Here is a 20,588-nt window from a genome sequence, read left to right as displayed (position 1 = left end):
GGAGGATCTCCTCTGCAGGGTACAGAAATAGCCAGCAGCCACTCCCTCAGTCTCCATACTCCTGCCACAGAGACGTTCATTCCTCTCAGCATCCAGACAGAGAGATTTCTGTGTGAATCTCCCCTGCCCTGTCAGCCCTGGAAATATTACCTGCCGCACACAACCAGCCCAGCTGCACAATGAGCATTTAACTACATTACCCTTCCAATGACAGATGGAAGCTCACAGCCCAAATAATCCTCCTGACAAAGAGTAGCTCAAATATGTAACTCAAATATGCTTTATTACGTTAAGTCTAGACTCAGTTACCTGTTGGGTCGTCACTGACAGTGAAGGTTCTGGTAAAAAAAAGATACTGTTTTTTGGTCCATGATTCACACTATTTAATAAAGTCTGTGATCGTTGGTTAGTTCTTAATGTTTGCATCTGTGTCCCACTAACCTCACCAAGCAAAACTTGCAGAACTATCTGCAAACTGTTTGGTCCAAATAGCTGTTTATTTTGGACAAGAACCAGACAGGAAGAGACTGTCTAACTAACATATAAAATGTCCAACCACTCTTTATCTGAAGTTGATGCCATAATAATAGACCAGTGTGGGAAAAAAGTTCAAAAAAACGCTTGAATAACTCTCAGAAATATTCTTCTGAACTTTCAACATAATACAGTTTTTGAAATATAATTGGTTGCCCACATTAGCCCTGTTCTAGTATCCACCATCAAGATTCCATGCATTCTAATTACGCTGGTGTGATGTAAATAATTTTAGACACCACTTTGTTTACCCTTCGAAAAATTCAAAGACGACATCCTGGGCAGAGAGGAAACCCATCCTAGAGACTTAATGAAATCTAAACATTGAAGTGGACATTCCATGGATGACATCATGGAAGAGTAAATTAGCAATCAACTTGATGATGGAATTCAGAGCGTCCACTCATCATAAGAGCATCATCCACTTCAATCACAACTGATTACATAATCACTTCTGAGGACCAAAAGGTAAAACATAACTTATGTAATATGAGTTTTTACAATCCAAACATCTTCCAAATACTCCCACACAGCTCACTTGAATCAACTGAATAACAATTGATTGCTTCAAAACCAGAAAAACTGTTAGTCCTCCGTATAACATTTCAAACTCTTGAGTTTTCATCAAACATTCAGAGGCCTTCAGACGTTCAACTTTAGCCTTTAAACATATTAAGAGAGAAATCAAAAGACCCTGCAGGTCTTCTCTAAAAAAGCGCACTTAAACTAATTTCAGTTATATTGGAATGTTCCAATGTTCCAACACTTATTATTGGAATATTGGCTGCTAATATTGGCCCCTGGTGATCTGGGCCATGGGAACTTCTGTACCAAATGAACGGAAAATAATGTGCAGTTAATAAACACTCATGGAAAGATATATTCTATTAGTTTATGCTCATGTTCGTCTGTTTCTTGTGTATCTTAACACTTCAAGATGCTAAATCTATTTAAGTTACGTCTAATCTTTTAAACGTTTTGGGAAGGATCTCATCTCTGGCCAGTATCAATGATTCATTAGACTTTATAGTCTCCTTTATGATTATGTTCATCTGTTTTTTTGCATACTTTTCTATTTCTATAATTCTCAATGTTTAAATTTTGCAAGTGATTACCTTCAAGCATTATCAGCTGATTAACCTACGTTACAGCCACAGTTAGTATCATGTGTACTGCTCCTTGCATGATTTATCTGGTTTTCTAGTCACAACATCTTGTTTTCAAGCAATAGTGCCGTGTAATTATCAAAATATCCGCTGCAGTGCAATCGATTGAAACACACATTGGTTTGGCAATGCATCCCATATGAGGATCCTTAAAACGGCATCTGCAGAGGTTCAAATACGTCTACCAGATGAGCTTGAAGGAAATCAGCTTTGAAGTTCTCATAATTAAAAGCAAAGCTGAGCAGAAATACAGATCCCACTGAAGTCTGGAGGAAATGACTCCAGTGTTTGGAACAGTGGTTGCTTAATGGATGCTATTGCAGGAAATAAACATATAACCCCAAAAACATCCCTTATTTTGTAAGATGAGATCAGTGGAAAGTGTTCAGTAAACACCGTGTTATTTTTCATCAGAAATAGATTACTGTACCTATGAATAGCATCTTCTAGTGTCTTAGCGTGATGTTCGTCTTGCTCAACCTGTTTCCTCCGGCCTTCTTCTTCCGCTTGTGGCACCGCTGGTGTCCCCTGGAGAAGCCACCTCTCCCTCATGGCTTTGGACTGTAAGACAGGTAAAACATTTTCTATGGTCAGGTCATTTATCTAGATCAGATGTTATTTTTAGGTGTTTCACAAAGGTGTTTGGGATTGCCAAAAGTATTAGTACTGCAAGATGTGTGACTCTCGAGTAAGTTTGTGCATAATACAGTTTGCAGGAGACAATCAGCTTTTCTGTTCTCAACTGTGAATATTGTCTTTAACCAGACTGGCAATAGAGTGCTGGAAAAATTTGTCCTAAATAGTTAGAATTTTAGCACTTGTGGTTGTCACGTTCTCTGGACTTGTGTTATTGTTGTTGTCGTGTGCCATGTTCCGTGTGACCTAATTTAGTTAATTGTCTTCAGCTGTGTATAGTTAATTTAGTCATTTACCCGGTGTATTTAAGTCCTGTGTTTTCAGCTCCGTTGGTCCGATCTCGTCCTTATTTGCGTGTGGTTATCATCCTGTCTGCCTGCCTGCGTTTATATTGTTTATTTTCATCGTCTGAATAGATTAAAACGCTTTATTTTCATTTATACTAGTCGTGTGCTCTCTCTGCTTATCACACCCCTGACAGTGGTTCAATTATCCTAAAGTCGATGGATTTTTTGAGGGTGAACACCTCATTCAATGACAAAATACATCAGTATTAGTTGTCTTGAAAAAGGCATTTGCTGACAAGTGGCATCCAAAACAACAGAACATATTATTATAGTTGAAACAACATAATCCTGTGAATAAGCCCATGTGAGGTGGAGGTTCAGTTCTTAAGTAACCAGCAACAGCTTCGGTTTTTTGTATGTATTTAAAGCATTAGCTGGTCTCCAAGTCGGACAAGCAAGTTTTAAATATGTTGTTGTGGCGTTAATATTATACGCCATATTGCACATTTTCACAGCAGTTTAAATGGAAGTGTCCAGTGACACTCAAAAATATGTTTGGTACCTTGTTAAAAATGACTTTGCTGATGCAGTTGTGCTATTTCAACTTCCTTCTACTCAGACTTGAGCTATTTTTTTGTAAGTGTAGTTACGCCGTATTGCTTGAGTTACTGAGCAAATGTGAAGCTATGAAGATCTGCTGAACTGAAGTTAGACCACGTGTGGTTTAAAAGTTTTAGCAGTGTAAACCACAAAGCTTAGCGGCTAGAGCACTGTGAAAGACAACTGGATCTAAAATCTCTATTTCTGTGAACTTGCAAAACTATGTCTGTGAGTTTCAGTTACAGAATGGACAGACAATCAATATTTCACAGTAAACTGCATTTACCGTTACAAAGCTGCTGGGAGAATGCAGCCTAAATGTACCATCTAAAGCTAAAACTGTACTTAGTTTATACTTTAGTCAGCTCATTATTGTGTGGATTGTGGCTTCCTACAGAAAAAAAACTGTGCATTGTTTGACATTTAAGTTCAGAATATAAATGTCACATGTTGCCACATTCTCGTGTAAACTTGAATATATTTATATACTGTCCAACGTGAACAGCTGTTAAGAAAGTCACCAGCTGTGGCTGAGCTGACTCTGCACGAGCTATGTGAGCTATGAAGTCTTTCAAGACCCCTTACGCCTAGTCATCACCTCCACGAAGGGCAACCGCAGGAACTCAGGACTGTTTCACAAGCTGCTGAAAGTATGCAGGAGACGGCACCGTCTTGGATTACAAGACTACCCACATGTTTGGCTTAAAAAGACTTGAGGCAGTGCTTCAAGATTGTTTTTCATAAAAGAATTTCCAGATTTCGGATTTTCATAACTTGACAATCACATTATATTCTTAGAAGTTTGCTTATAAAAAGTAATTTTATGGCTTAGTGCATGGTTCTCTGGGATATTTGATTGTAATTGGCCAATCTTTGTAATATATCTTTGTAATATATCTTTGGCCAATCATATATATAGTATGCTGTTCTGTGTATAATATTAGAAGCTAACTGGTCTAAATATAGCTCTGTCAGATTTAATTTATTAGGTTATGGAGTCATGTAATGAGTGTAATTATATATGGTCATTTCGAGCACCCAGTGGCATTATTTTGCAGTAGTGGTTGGTTGCCTGTATATTATACAGTTGCATAATAGCTACTCTCAGGATTAATAAGTATTTTTTCCCAATTAATTTTCCATTTAAAAATATTTAAAAATCAGACAAAAAGACAGAAGACTGAGTACATTAACAGGAAAGAATCACAACCCCATTAAGCACAGCAAATAACATAAGCAAATATAAAATGATGATAAAACTATCAACCACTTTGATTTAGGAATCTGACCGTTGTCCTTTTATTTTAAAATCTTGTGTTTTGTTTAGCATCTGGACAGCAAATTTCATCCCTTTAGGAGAAAATAAATAGATCTACAATTTTTTCTGTTGGTACTCAAAATCTAGACATTGCAGCTGTACTTTCCGATGAGAACTTGCTTCAGAAGCCCATAACACCCACTACTAAACAAACATCTCTCTTCCTGGATATGGCGCTCTTTTTAGTCAAATCCTCGCTTTATATTCAGCCCTTCTAAAAACATTCACTTCCTTTTCTTTACAGTACACATTCACACTAAGATTGCCCAGAATTTACACATATGATTAGCTACAGCAAACGTCAGTGCTGTTGTGTGCTGGAACACAAGCAGTCGATGTTATCTTTTTAGTCTCTTTACAAAAGTCTAACAGTACTACGGCGTTATCAAATCTTTTACAGTCATTGAGAATAAGTGTTTCTTTTCCCTGAGTCCTTTTCTCCTGAGGCCTAGACAAAATCTCTTTCATGAGTGACTTTAAACCAAAGGCTGTGTTTTTTGTATAAACTAACTGCCATAAAATTCGGGCGATAACACCGGAGAGCAGTTCTGGTTAAATGAGGCAAACCCCTGGCTATCTGATAACACACTCTTGTGCTGCTAGAGCTGATTCAGACATGTTCCCCTGACGCGGACTCGCACAGAGGGAAAAACCACTATCATCAGGACAAAAATTAACATCTCTAGTAAAGTCTAAATCTAATTTTGATTCCACCATCATAGACTCATTGTATAATGAGCGATTCAGGAGTGAAGATGCTCTATGGATTTACTGTACCTTCAAAATTTACTGTATTTAAAAAGCTTTGATTGACATTCGCATTTGTTTGCTGCAAGAGATGCAATGAATCCAAGCTGCTCTCCAAAGATAACTTATTCTGAGTTAACAAGTTATGAGAAATGTGTTATATTTACAAAGGTGCAAATGCTATGGCATCAACTGAAGCTTCATTGCGTTGAGTTCAAATTCAGACCCAAAATCTTGATGTGAAATGGACTCAATAATCCACATCTCTTTTGTGAAATTACCCTATAAGATAACTTTGGAGAGCAAAAACACTTGTATGTCAATGCAGGAAAACATATTGAAAAAGTTTTTTTTTTTTACCTTAAAATGTTGAAGTTGTAGAACAAGTTCATCGAGTTGTCGCCTTTTGTCCTCTATCTCGGCTTGTCTTTTCCGTTTTTCCTGAAAATAGAATTTGCGTTTGTTATATCGCTGAGAGTACGATTTTTAGTGACAAACATTTTGTGTGACAATGAGACAAATAATTTCAGCTTAGTTAGGATGGCCACAGGATTCTTGAATTTCCTAAAATGTCTGGGTTTTGGCTTTGTTTTTCTAGTGACAAACATCATACATTTTTCTGTATGTGTTTTGCATTGTTTTAATTATTCTCTGTCAATCCCACATCCTAAGACAAGATTGGTCAATTATGCACAATACTGGCACGCTATTGGTCAAGCTGGCATGCAAAAAATGCATGTTTGCTTAGTAGTGCATGCAATACGTTTAAACTAAATGTAATAGAAGCTTGTTTGACCAATATATCTAGAGTTTTTATTGTTTGAGCTTTATTTGTGATGTATATTGTATTGTCATATAAAGCAAGCATAATTAGCCTTTCGCCTGTTCATAGCTAAATACTTAAGCAGCTGTTTCACTTCTAACAACAACTGACTAAAAACAGAAGTCATCAATTTCAAATACATAGCTTCACAGGGGCAGAAATAATTGTTTAGGCTGTTAAACATGTCGAGCACCATAGACATTTTCTTCAGAAAAAGTGACAATATGATCCACTGGAACAACACATTTGAAAAAGTTTGTCCACAACTTTGCAACAACGTATATAATATCACATCACATCAAATTATAACATTAAACTCCAAGTTTTTGACGGCTGGCCTTTGCAGGTGATCTAATTCTTATTCACTTTACATGACCAGAGAAGCCCTCAGAGGGAAACTGAGCCATATATGTAGGTTAGCGAAGTTGAGCGTGTTCAAATATCTTGGCTGGCTCTGACACAGTTTCACGAGCGCATTCCTGCAGTCAGTGTGAGCTCCGCAGAGGGAAAACCGATATGTTATCCAGATGTGAACAAATGTGCCTCTAAAAATGGACCCTTACATATCCGCCAGTGAGTAATGCCACTGGATTTTACATGAAAGCTAACTGTTAATGGTTTTCGTGTCTACTTTTCAAAGCTGAGCACTGAAACTGAAACATAATCCCTGATTTTGAGAAAGAGTAAGATATGATTACCTTTTACTCCAGAGAAACCGATTAGGGTGTTCATTTAAAAACCATATAAATGTAAAAATCTGACCAGAAACTTCCAGCAACAGATTTTATACATCTTTTTTTTTTTTTTACACGTTTTATACTTTTTATGCATTTTATAAATCATTTATGTGTGCATCACAAGAAAAACTGTCTTGAAAGACCTTTTTAATAGCAAATTATCACTACCGAGGACAAAAGCTTACTAAGAATACTAAGTGAAACTCTAACTCCGTTTACTATGGAGTAACAATAATGTGTCTTTCGCATTTACTGTATATTTATGTGTGTGTTTGTATATGAAAGTGGTTTGACTATGGAGATGATGAATACTAATGACATCCTGTTGAAATAACACATGAACAGCACGCAGGAGAACACAGAAAAAACAATGCAGAAGCAGAGAGATTGTTTTGGCATCAGATCTTATGCCCCATTGTGAACAGTCATGCCAACTGGAAGTGCTCACAACGTGTCTGTGTAACTTTATTCATCTGGGCCAAGAAAGTCATCTCAATAATCTGTAAAATATACGCTTTGTAGGATGATTATCGTTCTGGCACCTGAAATATAAACTCTGGTACGCTGGAATAATCATTTTTTAATTCCAAATGAAATTATTTCAGGAAAGACTGTAAATATAAGGCTTAACTGTAAAACAAACACACTTCTGGTTGAAACTGATTATACGCAGTCACCTCTTTTTATGCGATTCAGCTTGGACAATTTTTATGCCTTTTTATGCAACCTGGTCTCATAAATATATGTAACTTTCAAAGAAAAATGTCCACTGAGTGGTTCTAAAACACAGGTTTAATATGTGAACCCTGGCACGTTTTTTAGTATGTTGACATAGGTAAGTATTGCTATATTTTTATTGCGTCGCTTCAGTTACATATTGTGATGGTTCAAAATTCGAATATCTGGGGACCATCTCTAAAACTTAATGCTCTATTATGAAATATGCCCTACACCCAATCAACCCTAAACCTACCTGATAGTGTTAACAAATGCAAAACTAATAGATAATGTTGTTGATGATGTTAATGCAACTTTGCCATTTCAACTTTGATCATTTTGTTGAACCGTAGTTACACTGGATTCAAGGTTTCAGTGCAACCAGTATAATGTAAATTCAGGAAGTGACACTGAATCATCAAAGCGGTCAGAAAAGCAGCTTCTTTTAAATGTCCCAAAATATTTGAGTAAAATAAGAACTAATATATATGCAAATTTGGTAACTGATTTAGGGAACACTATTCACTATTAATCAGTTGCTTATTAGCATACAAATTACTATCATTTTGGCTATATTAACTCTAAACATAAACACAACGACTGCCTTACTATCAATAAGCAGCAAATTCGAATATAAATACTGTATATATTCCAGATTTTTGGGTCTTTTAGATAATTTCAAATGTGCAACAAAGCATGACAAACGCAGATGCTTCTTTAATGTGCATCACAACAACGTCAACTCTGAATCTATGCAAGCAATTTCTCATGTGATGGCAGGGCTGTAATTACACCGGCAGAACGTTCGTCACTGGTTACATGCCCTACGGACTGACACGACACTCCACGCCTCTCTCATCTGGACAGATAACTAAAGCCAGATCTATTTCACACCGAGTATGCGACACATGCCAGAGTTCAGAGTAATATACAGGAATAGGCCTGCAGCAAGTGTCATTCCTCACTACGGACACGTAAGCTGTGGCCCAAACATCTCGAAATATCCTCACGCGGAGGCTCATTTCCAGACAGAGCGTAGCATCTGTAAAGAATTGGGCATACGAGTTGAGCATGAAAACAGGTAATAAAAACGCTCAGTGACGTTGAGCCTGTTGGGCTGGTGAGACCCAAACAATGAGGATTTGTTTCCCAGCTCAAATGGAAAACATCTGCATGGCGGTATTAAAGCCTCCCCTCCATTTCTACTGATGCCATCGAACACCCGAGGCCTCTCTCTTCAGTTCACTCGATTTCTCTTTTGCTACAGACAAAATATAAGAGACTTCCTGAGATCTACAGTTTAACAGAAACAATTGGAAATGCACAGAGGATGTCGCTACAACCGAGTCTAAGTTCAGAGGTAAAAATCCTGGCCATGTACTCCTACGCAGGACACATTCCCTCCCCTGACAACTACAGCTTCCCATGTTGTCTGGGAAGGGCTTGATGCTTACTGTTTTCTCAAGGAGTACATACAATTCTTCACAGTGAGGACTGATCAAACAGAGAGAAGCTACGAGTTTACTTTTAATTAAATGCAATACACAATTTGCAGCATAACCAAAATACCAATAATAGGGAATAAAAATGGATAATGAAAAATGGAAAAATAGACTTTGAATACACAGGGGCTCTTGTCTTGAAATTTAACATGACATTTTAATGTCATATGTGCTTGGATAAGTCTGTAGAAATACTTAGATGTGCTGTGTTAATAAAGAGGGACTTTCCTTACAAGAGTTCTGAATTAAGCATTGCATTGTGTTTTAGGGTTGAAGGAAATGTCGTAAAATTAATTAAAATGTACTGGTTTCGAAAAACAATGAAAACAGTATTCTGAATAGACATTACGCATATTTCAACGTTTTTTTATTCTTACAGCGTAGAAGCTTCATGGTGGTCTGTGATAAGATGTGATGTACTTTCATACTACTTGGTCATTCACAGTGAAGTACACAAGTATGCCAGTTTGGGAGGAAGCCATGACCTAGGAGCCAATGAGTCACAGCACACGGACTCCAAATTTTTGTTGAGATTGAAAAACAGTCCATTTCTTCTGTTGCGACCAATGACCCGAGCTGTCAAACTATGTGTCACTGTTGACTCCCACAACTGACGCCTCCAGTGCAAGCAATGCTGACATTTCTGATTGAAATGCTCTTCAACAAAGACTAACTAATATAATGGATAATTTTTTTATTTGCTCAGTTATATTTTTCTTTAAAGCAATAGGAGAGCAGATTCAGTAGAGAGCAAATTGGCTTAAGTTTCCATAGACTTTAGCAATGACTCGCATGCAAATGTTACAAATCTCAACATGAAATCTAATGTTTTCATTAAATACTTCTGACCAGTATGCCATTCACATCAATTTAATAGCTCTATGCTCTTATTGAAGACATACAAGAGTGAGAGCATCCTTTTTCCCCAAGAAATGTTAGTAGAAGCATCTGCTAACAGCTAACAAAAAACATAGCTACTAAGTTATGAAAGACCAAAATTTGAGCGCTCATTTTTTTGTGTTCATTGTGTATTTTATTTGCTAAAACTTGTCTTACAGTCTTTTCTGATGATGGCTCTTCATCAGGAGTCAAGTGCTTGTCCCAGAGGACAGACAAAAATAGACTGGACATAGTTTTCCCAGAAAGCCCTATGAGAAAGGAAGTCTTCAAGAAGTTCTTATCTACTGGTTAAAAACTCACTTGAAGTGAAGGCACTAAAGAATGCTGATATATTAATATGAATTCACAACAATGTTAAAGTTTATAGCAGTTAGATTTTTTAGCTTGCTCCTAATAATAAGATCATCCATCTTTTTCGTTTTGAACAGACAGTTTAACAGGCTATCATTGTATTTCTTCTAAACTCTTTTTATGTTTTGGTGAATTGGTGAAATATGTTTCCTCGCAAATCAGCAACTGTTTTCACATAAGATTGGGTCAGACAAGTTTATTTGCTGTTAGAAAAACATAATTTCCAAAACCTAACCGCTATTTTTAGGGTGCTTTTGTTTTTTGATGCATCTTTCAGCTAAACAACATTTTATTACCTGCATGAAACATGAAATTATGACCATAATGATCTTAAACTACACATCTGAGAGTAGTTACGATTCAATGGTGACTCGGCCTCAAGGTAATTCTTGAGGAATAGATCATGTAGATTTAAAGCGTAATACACTATTCATCTGCTAGTAACATTCTTTAACTGACCTTATTAACATGCGCTGCATCTCTTACTTGTCAGTTAAACCGCATCTAATTAAATCAACGTACTCCAAAAATAAATAATATCAGGCATAAACTGGATGCTTAAGGTTGCGGTTATTTCTTTAAAAAATCCCCAACATCAATGCGAAAGTCTGCAGCCCATTACAATTGCAAAAAAAGGTCTTTTTTCATCTGGAAGAGAAAAACAGAGAATGCTTGCACACAAACATTCCAATAAACACTGGAGTTCAGACAATAAGTATAACATTTGTGATCGTAAACTGATAAAATGTACTGAAATACTGAAGTTCAAACTGTTACAAAAACACTAATGATGGTATAGCCAATAATGTACATCAATATCATCAGTATGCATTGTGTGGACTGTTTTCTGACGGTCAAGGAATCCATATGATCAACTCATTGCGAACTTGTCTCACCCAGATTTTACGAGTACATGAATTGCTACGACTGGATTTCACCTACAGCATACTGAATAAAAAATAAATATAAAAGTGGCAGGAGTTCTATATTCTGACTAGTATTCGTTTTGAATTTTAATTAGCTCTGGGCATCGCTTCAAGATTACAGACATTTTTGTGTGTGTACTGTGCATTTTACTATGCAAATATAAAAACAGAAATATGCAGTATATAGTTCACAAATATTTACATGTATTTGTTTTATAATATAAAAATAGATTAAATATATAAACAGTTTTTTAAATTAAATATATACATGCATGTGTATTTATATATACGTAATACATATACACAGTACACACATATATATATTAAAACAAATATTTGGTATGCAATTAATATTTTAGCACTTTAAATATGACACTGTGAGTTGGGTGGCAAATTTATGTCTGCCTCTTGGATTACAGTGGTATTTACAAGCATGACTGAAAATGACGGTTCCAAATTCAACAGTGTGGAAATAACAAAATAACACAATTTTGTTATGAATTACGTAAGAATACAGCAAGTCCGCAAGTGTGTGACTTTCTCACTCACTCCCATGCTGCTTGTGGCTTCAGGGCATAACTTTCACACCTCTCTCTCTCCCTCCCACCCTCTTTTTATTTCTCTAGCTTCTGTTCAAAACCGAATATAAGCAGCAAATTGGGAATGGCGTCGTTTTATATAATTGTTAGTATTTTTTCTAAAATGGGACAATAGTAATTTGGACAGTACTCCACTAGTTCTACTGCTAATAGGTACTAATAAAAATTTTAACTTTTTCTCACAGCAGATAACAGCATGAACGGAACCGAACATAATCTGAACATATCCCAGAGAGATTTCTGCTCTTATAACTGGTTACAAATCACAGTAAATGGATCAAATCAACAAATTAAAGGTTACGTTGATTTTACAAAACAAAATAACTTCTTCCCAGCTTTGTTGAATAATAGGGTCAGCCTAATAACATCCTGTGAAAGTAAAAACAAAAAATCATTAAACCATAATATAATTGCATCCTGTGCATAAAGCTAGATACACTGCATCGCTGGGGTTGCATCATGAGCTAGATGAAGAACATATGCAGGATTGAGTCTTCTATCCAGGTGGCGATGAACCAGATAAAACAGGTGACGGTCTTTCATTCATTAATGCAAACCACATCCTGTAAATTATGTCTTAGTTGAACTACTAATCTAGAGTCCACATTGCAAACATATTTAAAGAGAAATACGGTACATGCTGGTATGAGTGCATAACTGTTCTCATGTGCTCATAGGCTATTTTTGATTCATGTGTTCTCTCCAATGTCAGCAGAGCTACACCCTGCTGGTAGAACATCCAGTTTGGACAGAATTTTGATCACATTGCAGGTCAGATGGACTTTTGCAAATTTTGTCTTTTTCCTTAAAATCACAAAAAAACATTGCCTCATCCTATGGCATGATTGGAGGTTTTATTCAGCAAATGTAAATCTGAGGTGTGATCTTGCAATCTAGACTTTGAGTTTAGTCATCAGTGGTTGGATCATGATCGGCGGTCATTTCAGACATTGCTAATTGGATCATGTGACAGCAGCAGGTGTTGACCGGTCACGTTATTTTCATGCAAAAAATGTTTGACATTTGCGACTGAATGTAACTGGCATAACGGACATTCTAAGATATGACCCCTTCAGCTGCCAAGTGTACTAAGAAAAGTTAGTGGTTAATATTCCGTGAGGGACACCCAAAAGTTGAAGCTCCCAAATCCAAAGGGACGATCCGGTTGCCATTGTGCCTTTAATCGACAGACTCTGGTTGCCCAGTAATCAAATTTTAATTATCGCACTTTAATTTTCCTTAACCAAAAAAATAGTACAGCTTTATATTAAGTGTCCTTAAATACTTAAATTTAAATTAATAATTTGGTACAATGCACTTATTGTTCTTATATCTAAAAATTTGAAAATAATTTTAGTAATAGTAATTACATTTATAATTGACCAATCATTACACCTTAACACACTATTAAACCCACTGCTAAGCCTAAATCCTTACCCCCTGTCCCACCTCAGTAGCAGCAGAAGAGATTTTCAATACAAGATGAACATAATAAGTACATTATACTTATTTAATTAATGTAACTAAGACCACTTTTTTAAAGTGGAACCAAAATTTCTGCTAACTTACTACTAGTTACTGTTTACAAAACTATTACAAACAAGAAATGACCAGTGCATCAATACAATAACCAATTTGCAAAAGAACGACAACTTAAATGAAAAAACTCAATAAAATGACAATGATTGTTTATTCTCAATAAGATCTATAACATGCATTGAGGAAATAGATAAAGCTAATTTAAATATTATGCAGAATTTAACCTCCTATGCCAAAGCACAGACTATATTACTACATAAAAACATGCTAAAACTAATTTAAATAATTTCAGTGCAAGTGATGCAAGTGATAAGTGACATAAATCGGTGCTGATGTTTGTTACCATCATGCAACATCCAGAAATACCTCAATCTGCTGTGCTAGTTAGCAGAAAGGCTTTCGGTTACAGCACAGCTCCCAGTACTTGTTTTAGAACTGCAGCTGAGCCCCACACCCGAGAGCTATGGGAATGCAAACCCACCTGAGGGCCACCCCACCTCTGTGAAATATGTGAACCTCGAGCCAAATCATCACAGACAGCTGCTGCTAAATTTAACCTGATAGTAATGGCTGCCTGTGCTACGCTAACAAGAGCACAGTGTAAACGAGGCCTCTAGTAAAGGTCTAGACCTGCGCTTGACTAAATTAATCCATGTAAACAAGTCAGAACTGCAGGCATTTAAGACGAGAGGGAAGTCTGCCCGTGCGCAATCACCTCCGCCCACTGTACCGCAAATTAGGAACCCGCTAACCCGTTTCTCATTTAAGCTGGCGGCATTCCCTCACTTGATGGACTGAAAAGAAAAGCCACAGACTTGGATCCAACGACTGTCCTTTGCAGCAGCAGCAGCCTGTGGTTTGAGGCAATGGACCAGAAACATAGCTAGCTAGCTAGCTAGCAAACCCTCACTTACTGTAATGTAACAATAGGGAATTGTTCGGCGCAAACCTATCAAAAATCAGTTCTTTTGTATCTTAATGGCATGCTTATTAAAACAGATAAAGTGATATTCCAACAGTTTATCGGTCAGGCAGTCAATTTTTGGTTAGCATTGTTGACGCAAGAGTCTACATTCACCACTAGAAGAAACCGATATTTATAATGTTCTCCCAGCAAAACAGCTTGATAGAACAGAGTGATGAAGATATAAAAGTTATGTGCAACAGGCCAGCATATGATTCGAATATAACAAGCATTAAACTCATTTCAGTAATCTTCTTGAGGTATAGCTTCTAGTTTAGCTCATTTCAAAAACACAACTTCTTGGCCAACATCAAGCAGCCCACAGGCTTTGCTTTTCTGGAGAGCATGGGAAACCATGCGAAGCCCAGATAAAGCATGTGGTTGGGTTAAGACAGATGTTGGCTGAATATTGAGTGAAACTAGAAACCCCAAATTGGCGATCCATGGGCAAAGTCTTGTGGTACTTTCCTTCTTGAAGGCAAGTCCAAATTAAAAGCTTTCTAATGAGCACAGCGTACTAAAAGTACTGACCGTTATAAGATCTTTTGAACATTAAACCTTCACAAGTATCGGATTTACAACACCACGCCGCTGTTTTGTTATTAAAATTGCATGTGCGTTTGACAGTAAAACTTCCACTAGACAAAAAAATACAGGATGTTTGCTGCAAACTGGGTTGACATATGGACATAAGTTGTGTTGTTGGTGCAATATACTGCTAATTTGTAGTGTTTACTAAGTCTATCATCTCATTACACTTAGGGTTAAGGATCTGTGTAACCCCCAATCCTATTTAAGTAATTTGGACATACAACATCCCGCCATGTTGGGTTTGTCATGAGGCCTTCTGCATTAGTTGCATGCAATTTATAGCTTCTTTCACATGGCCTCATGGGATTTAAATCCAATGGATGTTAGAAGTAGCAGATTATCAAGCTATTCTTCATTTTGAATTCTGTGCATTCGGACAAAATATTATTTTGGCATACTGTGTGTTGAATGTTTGCAACAACCAAAACCCAACAGATGTTCCATTGTAACCAGTAAAACAATTAAAAATGTTGTGATGCTGTCCATTGTTTTTTTTTTTTTTTTTGGCATGGGCTATTAAATATGGAAGTATGGGATATAGCCTTGCTCTTGTGAGATGAAGTGCTTGGGTATGTATCCTACAGTTCGACAAAATGGCCCAAACCCATTTAAAATAGTTAAAACAGCACAGCTGCATCAGAGAATGTGCTTTTATATCACTTTTTCTTTTGTTAACATTATCTGGTAGGGTTGAGTTTAAGAGTTGACATTTAATCCTGCCACAATACATCCCTTAATCAACACAGTAAACACATAAATGCCTAAACTTAACAGCTACTAACTATTAATAAGCAGCAAATTAGGAGTCTGCTGAGGCATAGTTAATGTTTTTTTTAATAGTGAGAATTGGACCTTAAAAGTGTGATTTGATATTTCACTGTGATATTTCCACATCAAAATTGTTTAGTGGCATGCAACAACTTTTCAATCATCACGAACACCCTGACACTGCCTAATAATACTATTAACTACCAAAAGACCCCATAGCAACATGCTAGAAAGCTCTCAGAACACATTAGCAATCTCATAACAATGACTTGGCAATCACCCACAACATTCTAACACTGTGGTGCGACTTTCTCACTGGCAACCACCGCTCGCTACATCTTACATCTATTACAAATCTCAGCTCCTCAAAGCACAATTGGTCAAAGATGGCTGATTTTACCATTCGACTGAGTTGAGTTGTTAAGCTACCTCACAATATTAATCCTACTGCGTGGGACTATAACAGCTTTCCACTGAGCTACTGTCAAAACTGACAGAGCCGTAAAGTTTCACCAACTCATTAATGTCATTCTTTTCCCCGTTATTTAAAAAGGAAACCCACACACTGTTTTAGCCTGTGCTGGTCAAATATCAGTCAAATATCACTTTGTCTGACTGACTGTTTGGGAATATATTATAAGAGAATTACTTGACGAGAAACAAGTAATATTTTATTCTAAATTGGTTAAAGGCATGACTCAAACACATGTCACACCAAATACAAAAGTTGTGAGTCCTTGCCATGTGTGCTTGAGCACTGCAGTTGAACCATGTGGCTTATGTCACAATAAAGATGCAAAAGTGATTCACAACCTCATTACTGCTATGTAAATTTACTAAATGCCAACAACAGATGTCAACTAAATGTTGTGTATATTATGTTCACAACTATAAAATCTTTGAATTCCTACTAAAATGTGTGAAAATAGTCACGTAATTACTTTAATTTGAGCTATTGGAGGCCAAACAGCCGCTCTGGCAAATAAACGTTCAACGCCAAAGCAATCTAGCAGACACTATTTAGATTATCTCAGTTTGTTTCGAGAAGCAGTCATCCTCAGTGCTCGAGATGCTGCCAGACACTGTATAACTTTAATTATTTATATTTCCTCTGTCTGAGCACAGCATCATTACCACAGGCCCTCTATCTCAACACATTCAAACCTCCATTCATTAAACCTCATCCAAAGGCATAAGCCTGCTATAGATCTAGCTGCCAGAATCAGTTTTCATTGTTAGACTTGAAAGACTTTTAATTAGTGGTATTTCTTAAGGAATCACTATATCGTTCATAAAAAAGGTTAGTGATTTGAAGAAAGAGAGGTGTACTATTACATTGAATTAATAGTCTTTACCAGATGGATGATATAAAAGGAAAAATCTACAGATCTACACTGCTTTTTCTAGCCTAGATTTTTTCTGCTTTCCAGCCAAAATATAAAAAATTGTATAAAAAAAGATTTATAAAATTGTCTTGTTTTTTCTGAAACAAAAAGTCAAAATTAAGTGACTTTTTGCTTCCATCAAGCAAAATAATCTGCCAAAGGGGGTATTATTTTGCTCAAATCATTTTTAATTTTTAGATATTTTGGCTGGAAATGTAGCTAGAAAAGCATTCTAGCCATCATATCTATAAAAACATTTTAAAGACCACGTATAAACACCCAAACAGGGGTGCATTTCCAAAAAGCTTGTCAGCAAACTATGGTTGCAAGTTCTTTTAAACTTAATTGGTAATGACAAAAGTTGCCACCATAGCTGCTTTTTTTTGGGAAATGCACTCAAGAACAGTCTTGCATTGTGGTGGGTTTTGCATAGACATGCACTGCTCATATTATCTTCAAAACTGAATCGGATAACTACATTATGTATCTACCAACACACGCTGGTCCATACAGTCTATTTTTGCAATGTGTATTCTATGGAATCACAAAGATCTTAAGCAATGTAGCCAAAATAGTTTTCCATCTGTTGCTTCTCTATGCAGAAGGGTTGACCTGGAGCCAGATTTAGTAGTCTCTTTTAGTCACATCTCCAAATTGTTGCCTCTGGTTCATATAGGGTGATTCGTCAAAAGTAAATCTACTCTTAATGAGACCACACCAAACAGCACTAAAACTATCGGGTTTACAAGCTTCTATTACATGCATTCATTTGGAACAGATTTCAAAGAGACTAGTGTTTTAATGCTTTTTTGAATATGGTTTTGAGCCTATCAACAACTATGTTAGTATCAAAGAAATAAAAAAGGATTTGTTTAAGAACAAAGCAACACGGAACTCACCGCCAGGGCTTGGAGCCTTTCCTTGTGAAGTTCAGCTTCAGCCATCCTGGAAAAACAAAGGCAGAATTCTCAGTAACCGTGAGATTGGTAATCCCAAGTGTGTTTGTGTGTATTGTTGGGCGGAAGGTGAGCAAGTTAACAGACACACACAAACACACACACAAGCACGCAGTCTGCCCTGGTCCTCTGAAGTAAGCCAGCCAGTGAAAGACACAGTGTACTGAGGGCAAGATCTTCTCATTCACTGGCCAATGTGTTTGCCAGACTGTCTCTCTCTCTCTCTGTCGCTCTCTCTCCTCCTACATCCTCCCTCTCCGTCACTGGCGGGTTATGGACAGATGACAGAGTCTTGAACCCGCCTACTGTGTTTGGAAGAGAGCTGCAGGTGCGAGCAGACAGAAAGATGTCACTAAGAGCAGGACAACACTGTTACACCTAACCATGACTGTGTGTGTGTGTGTGTGAGTGTGTATGTGTGTGTGCCTGCTGGGATGGAAAACAAAGGTGTGCCGTGCACTGAGGATTTGAGTGGCTGCAAGCTTAGAGAAATCTGCTCCATGGTTACAAATCAAAGTCCTACATCTGCCAATTCTTTGCTATTGTTTAATGTTAAGTTAGGAATAGCTCAGCCATAAAAGGAAAAATTACCACTGTTATGTAATTCGGAATAACATTGATTTATTCATAAATGTATTAATGTTATAAAAATGTTGGTTCATCTATCTATCTATCTATCTATCTATCTATCTATCTATCTATCTATCTATCTATCTATCTATCTATCTCATCTTCATAACATGAGAGCATCTGATCACAAAAACATCTGCAGAAGTTGCTGACTCCAAACAAGTCTACTGTCTCTGCAGATGTGGTTTTTCTCTCTATTTGGAAAGCAGCTTTCTGAAAAAATCTGCACTAAACATCTTGAGTTCTAATTCTTATTCCTCCAGTGAAGCCAAAGGGAGCAGTAGGGAATGTGGGAGCACGAGGGAATCCAACTGCTTTCCCTCATCCAACCTTCACATTCAGCTCCGGGTGGATGGATACAAAAACTCCTTATATGGAGAAAAGGCTGAGCTAACTGAGTCTGGAGTGTTCTGCAAGAGGAAGACTCATGGGAATTAAGAAACTCAGTGAATGAAATTTATACCAAACTGTAATGACCCTTTAGTGTGTGTACAGTGGCTGCGTACTGTTACTATATATAATACAAAACGGCTGATGATATGAATTACTGTTTCTTGAGTTCAAGTAAATAAATGCAGAGGTGAGTACAAGCTGTGACTGCAACAAGCGATGGTTTAGACAGATCACAGTAACATTTAAATGTTTTAGCGTGCATTTACTGCATCTCTGATAATGGTGCATTATAAAGCTATTGAAATGAATCCCTCTTCCAAAAGCAATGCAGCACGATGAATCAGGAAGGACTGTGATTCGCGTGTTAAGAATAACATTGTGTTATTTTGTCAGACAGCAAATCTTCATCGGTCAATTTCAACATGATTGTCCCCGCAGTCATTCATAGAGAATCACAACCTACGGCGGCAGTGAACATCAGTAGATGGAGGAAATTCCTGGAAGTTCACTGAATCACTGGGAAATAGGCTTAAAAGCCACAAAACACACAGCAGCTCACACACAGCAGACTTCAGAAGCTGTGAGACTCAAACTGCCTCTGACAGTAGTTCAGAATAAATCATTCAGCAGAGCTCTGTGGAACATTTAGGCCAGTCTGTTTACACAGAACCCTAGTCAGCACCTTATGTTTTCAAGTCACTTTGGTACATTTTGATAATCATCCTTGACGCTTGCGAAACTGTAAGTGCATTCTAAAAACAATTCATTACAGATTAACCAAAACACCACTGAATTACATGCAAAAGCCAATCTCTTGCTCAAAGAATCCTTAGGTCACCTCAGAATTTGCAACTTTTGTGTTAACATATGCTGAGAGAGCTTTCCAATTGAAGATTCATGAGATGCACCTTTCAGAAAACTAGTTTATAATTGGTTGATCTATATTCTTTTATTCAAGATTCCCTTGCATAATGTACAGCAAATTTGCAAAAAGTCTAAAGGAGAATTATGTTTTGATAGTTTACGACATAAGTAGTTCAGTCTGGTTTAATCCATTTTGTAAACTTGAATGGCTTATACAATGAAATAATGACTAGATGTTTTGAGGGGTTACTAGCATGATATTAGTAACTGAAAATGTAGGAAAGTTGAGACAAATTGCTTGTGTATATAAAAGCACCTCGTTCAAAAGAATTAAAACTGATTTCTTGATATTGCTGAAGTGACACGATGTGAAGGTTGAACAGTGAGAATTTCAATTCTGAACTTGAGAAAAACTGTAAACTAAGCTTCAGACTGTTGATTTTCGCTTGGATTTTCATTCCAAATCTCTTCACGATGGCCTCTCTTTAACCTAAGAAGTTTGCTTTACTGCATCTGGACTTTTCCATTGTCAGTGATGACACACTAGAAGACATTTTAGAGATTTAATAGCAATCTCTAAAAGTACTATATATATATATATATATATATGCTTAAGAGCACCAGTTCACTTGTGTACAGACTCTTCCTCCCACCG

The 20,588-nt window shown here is 36.9% G+C and overlaps 1 protein-coding gene across 1 annotated transcript in view; it reads right to left on the bottom strand.

Annotated features, from left to right (window-relative positions):
* The window catches only part of LOC122352579 (A-kinase anchor protein 2), a 71,752-nt gene extending 53,523 nt beyond the window's left edge, over positions 1–18,229 (bottom strand). The window contains 4 exon segments of the mRNA XM_043250031.1: positions 2,131–2,261; positions 5,649–5,729; positions 17,990–18,035; positions 18,152–18,229. Of these exon segments, the coding sequence (XP_043105966.1) occupies positions 2,131–2,261; positions 5,649–5,729; positions 17,990–18,034 (257 nt within the window). The 5' untranslated portion in view covers position 18,035; positions 18,152–18,229.
* Between the last annotated feature and the right edge of the window lie 2,359 nt (positions 18,230–20,588).

This window comes from Puntigrus tetrazona, chromosome 10 (genome assembly GCF_018831695.1).
Source record: "Puntigrus tetrazona isolate hp1 chromosome 10, ASM1883169v1, whole genome shotgun sequence".
NCBI classification, from domain to species: domain Eukaryota; kingdom Metazoa; phylum Chordata; class Actinopteri; order Cypriniformes; family Cyprinidae; genus Puntigrus; species Puntigrus tetrazona.
This window is presented reverse-complemented; position numbering and strand designations above follow the sequence as displayed.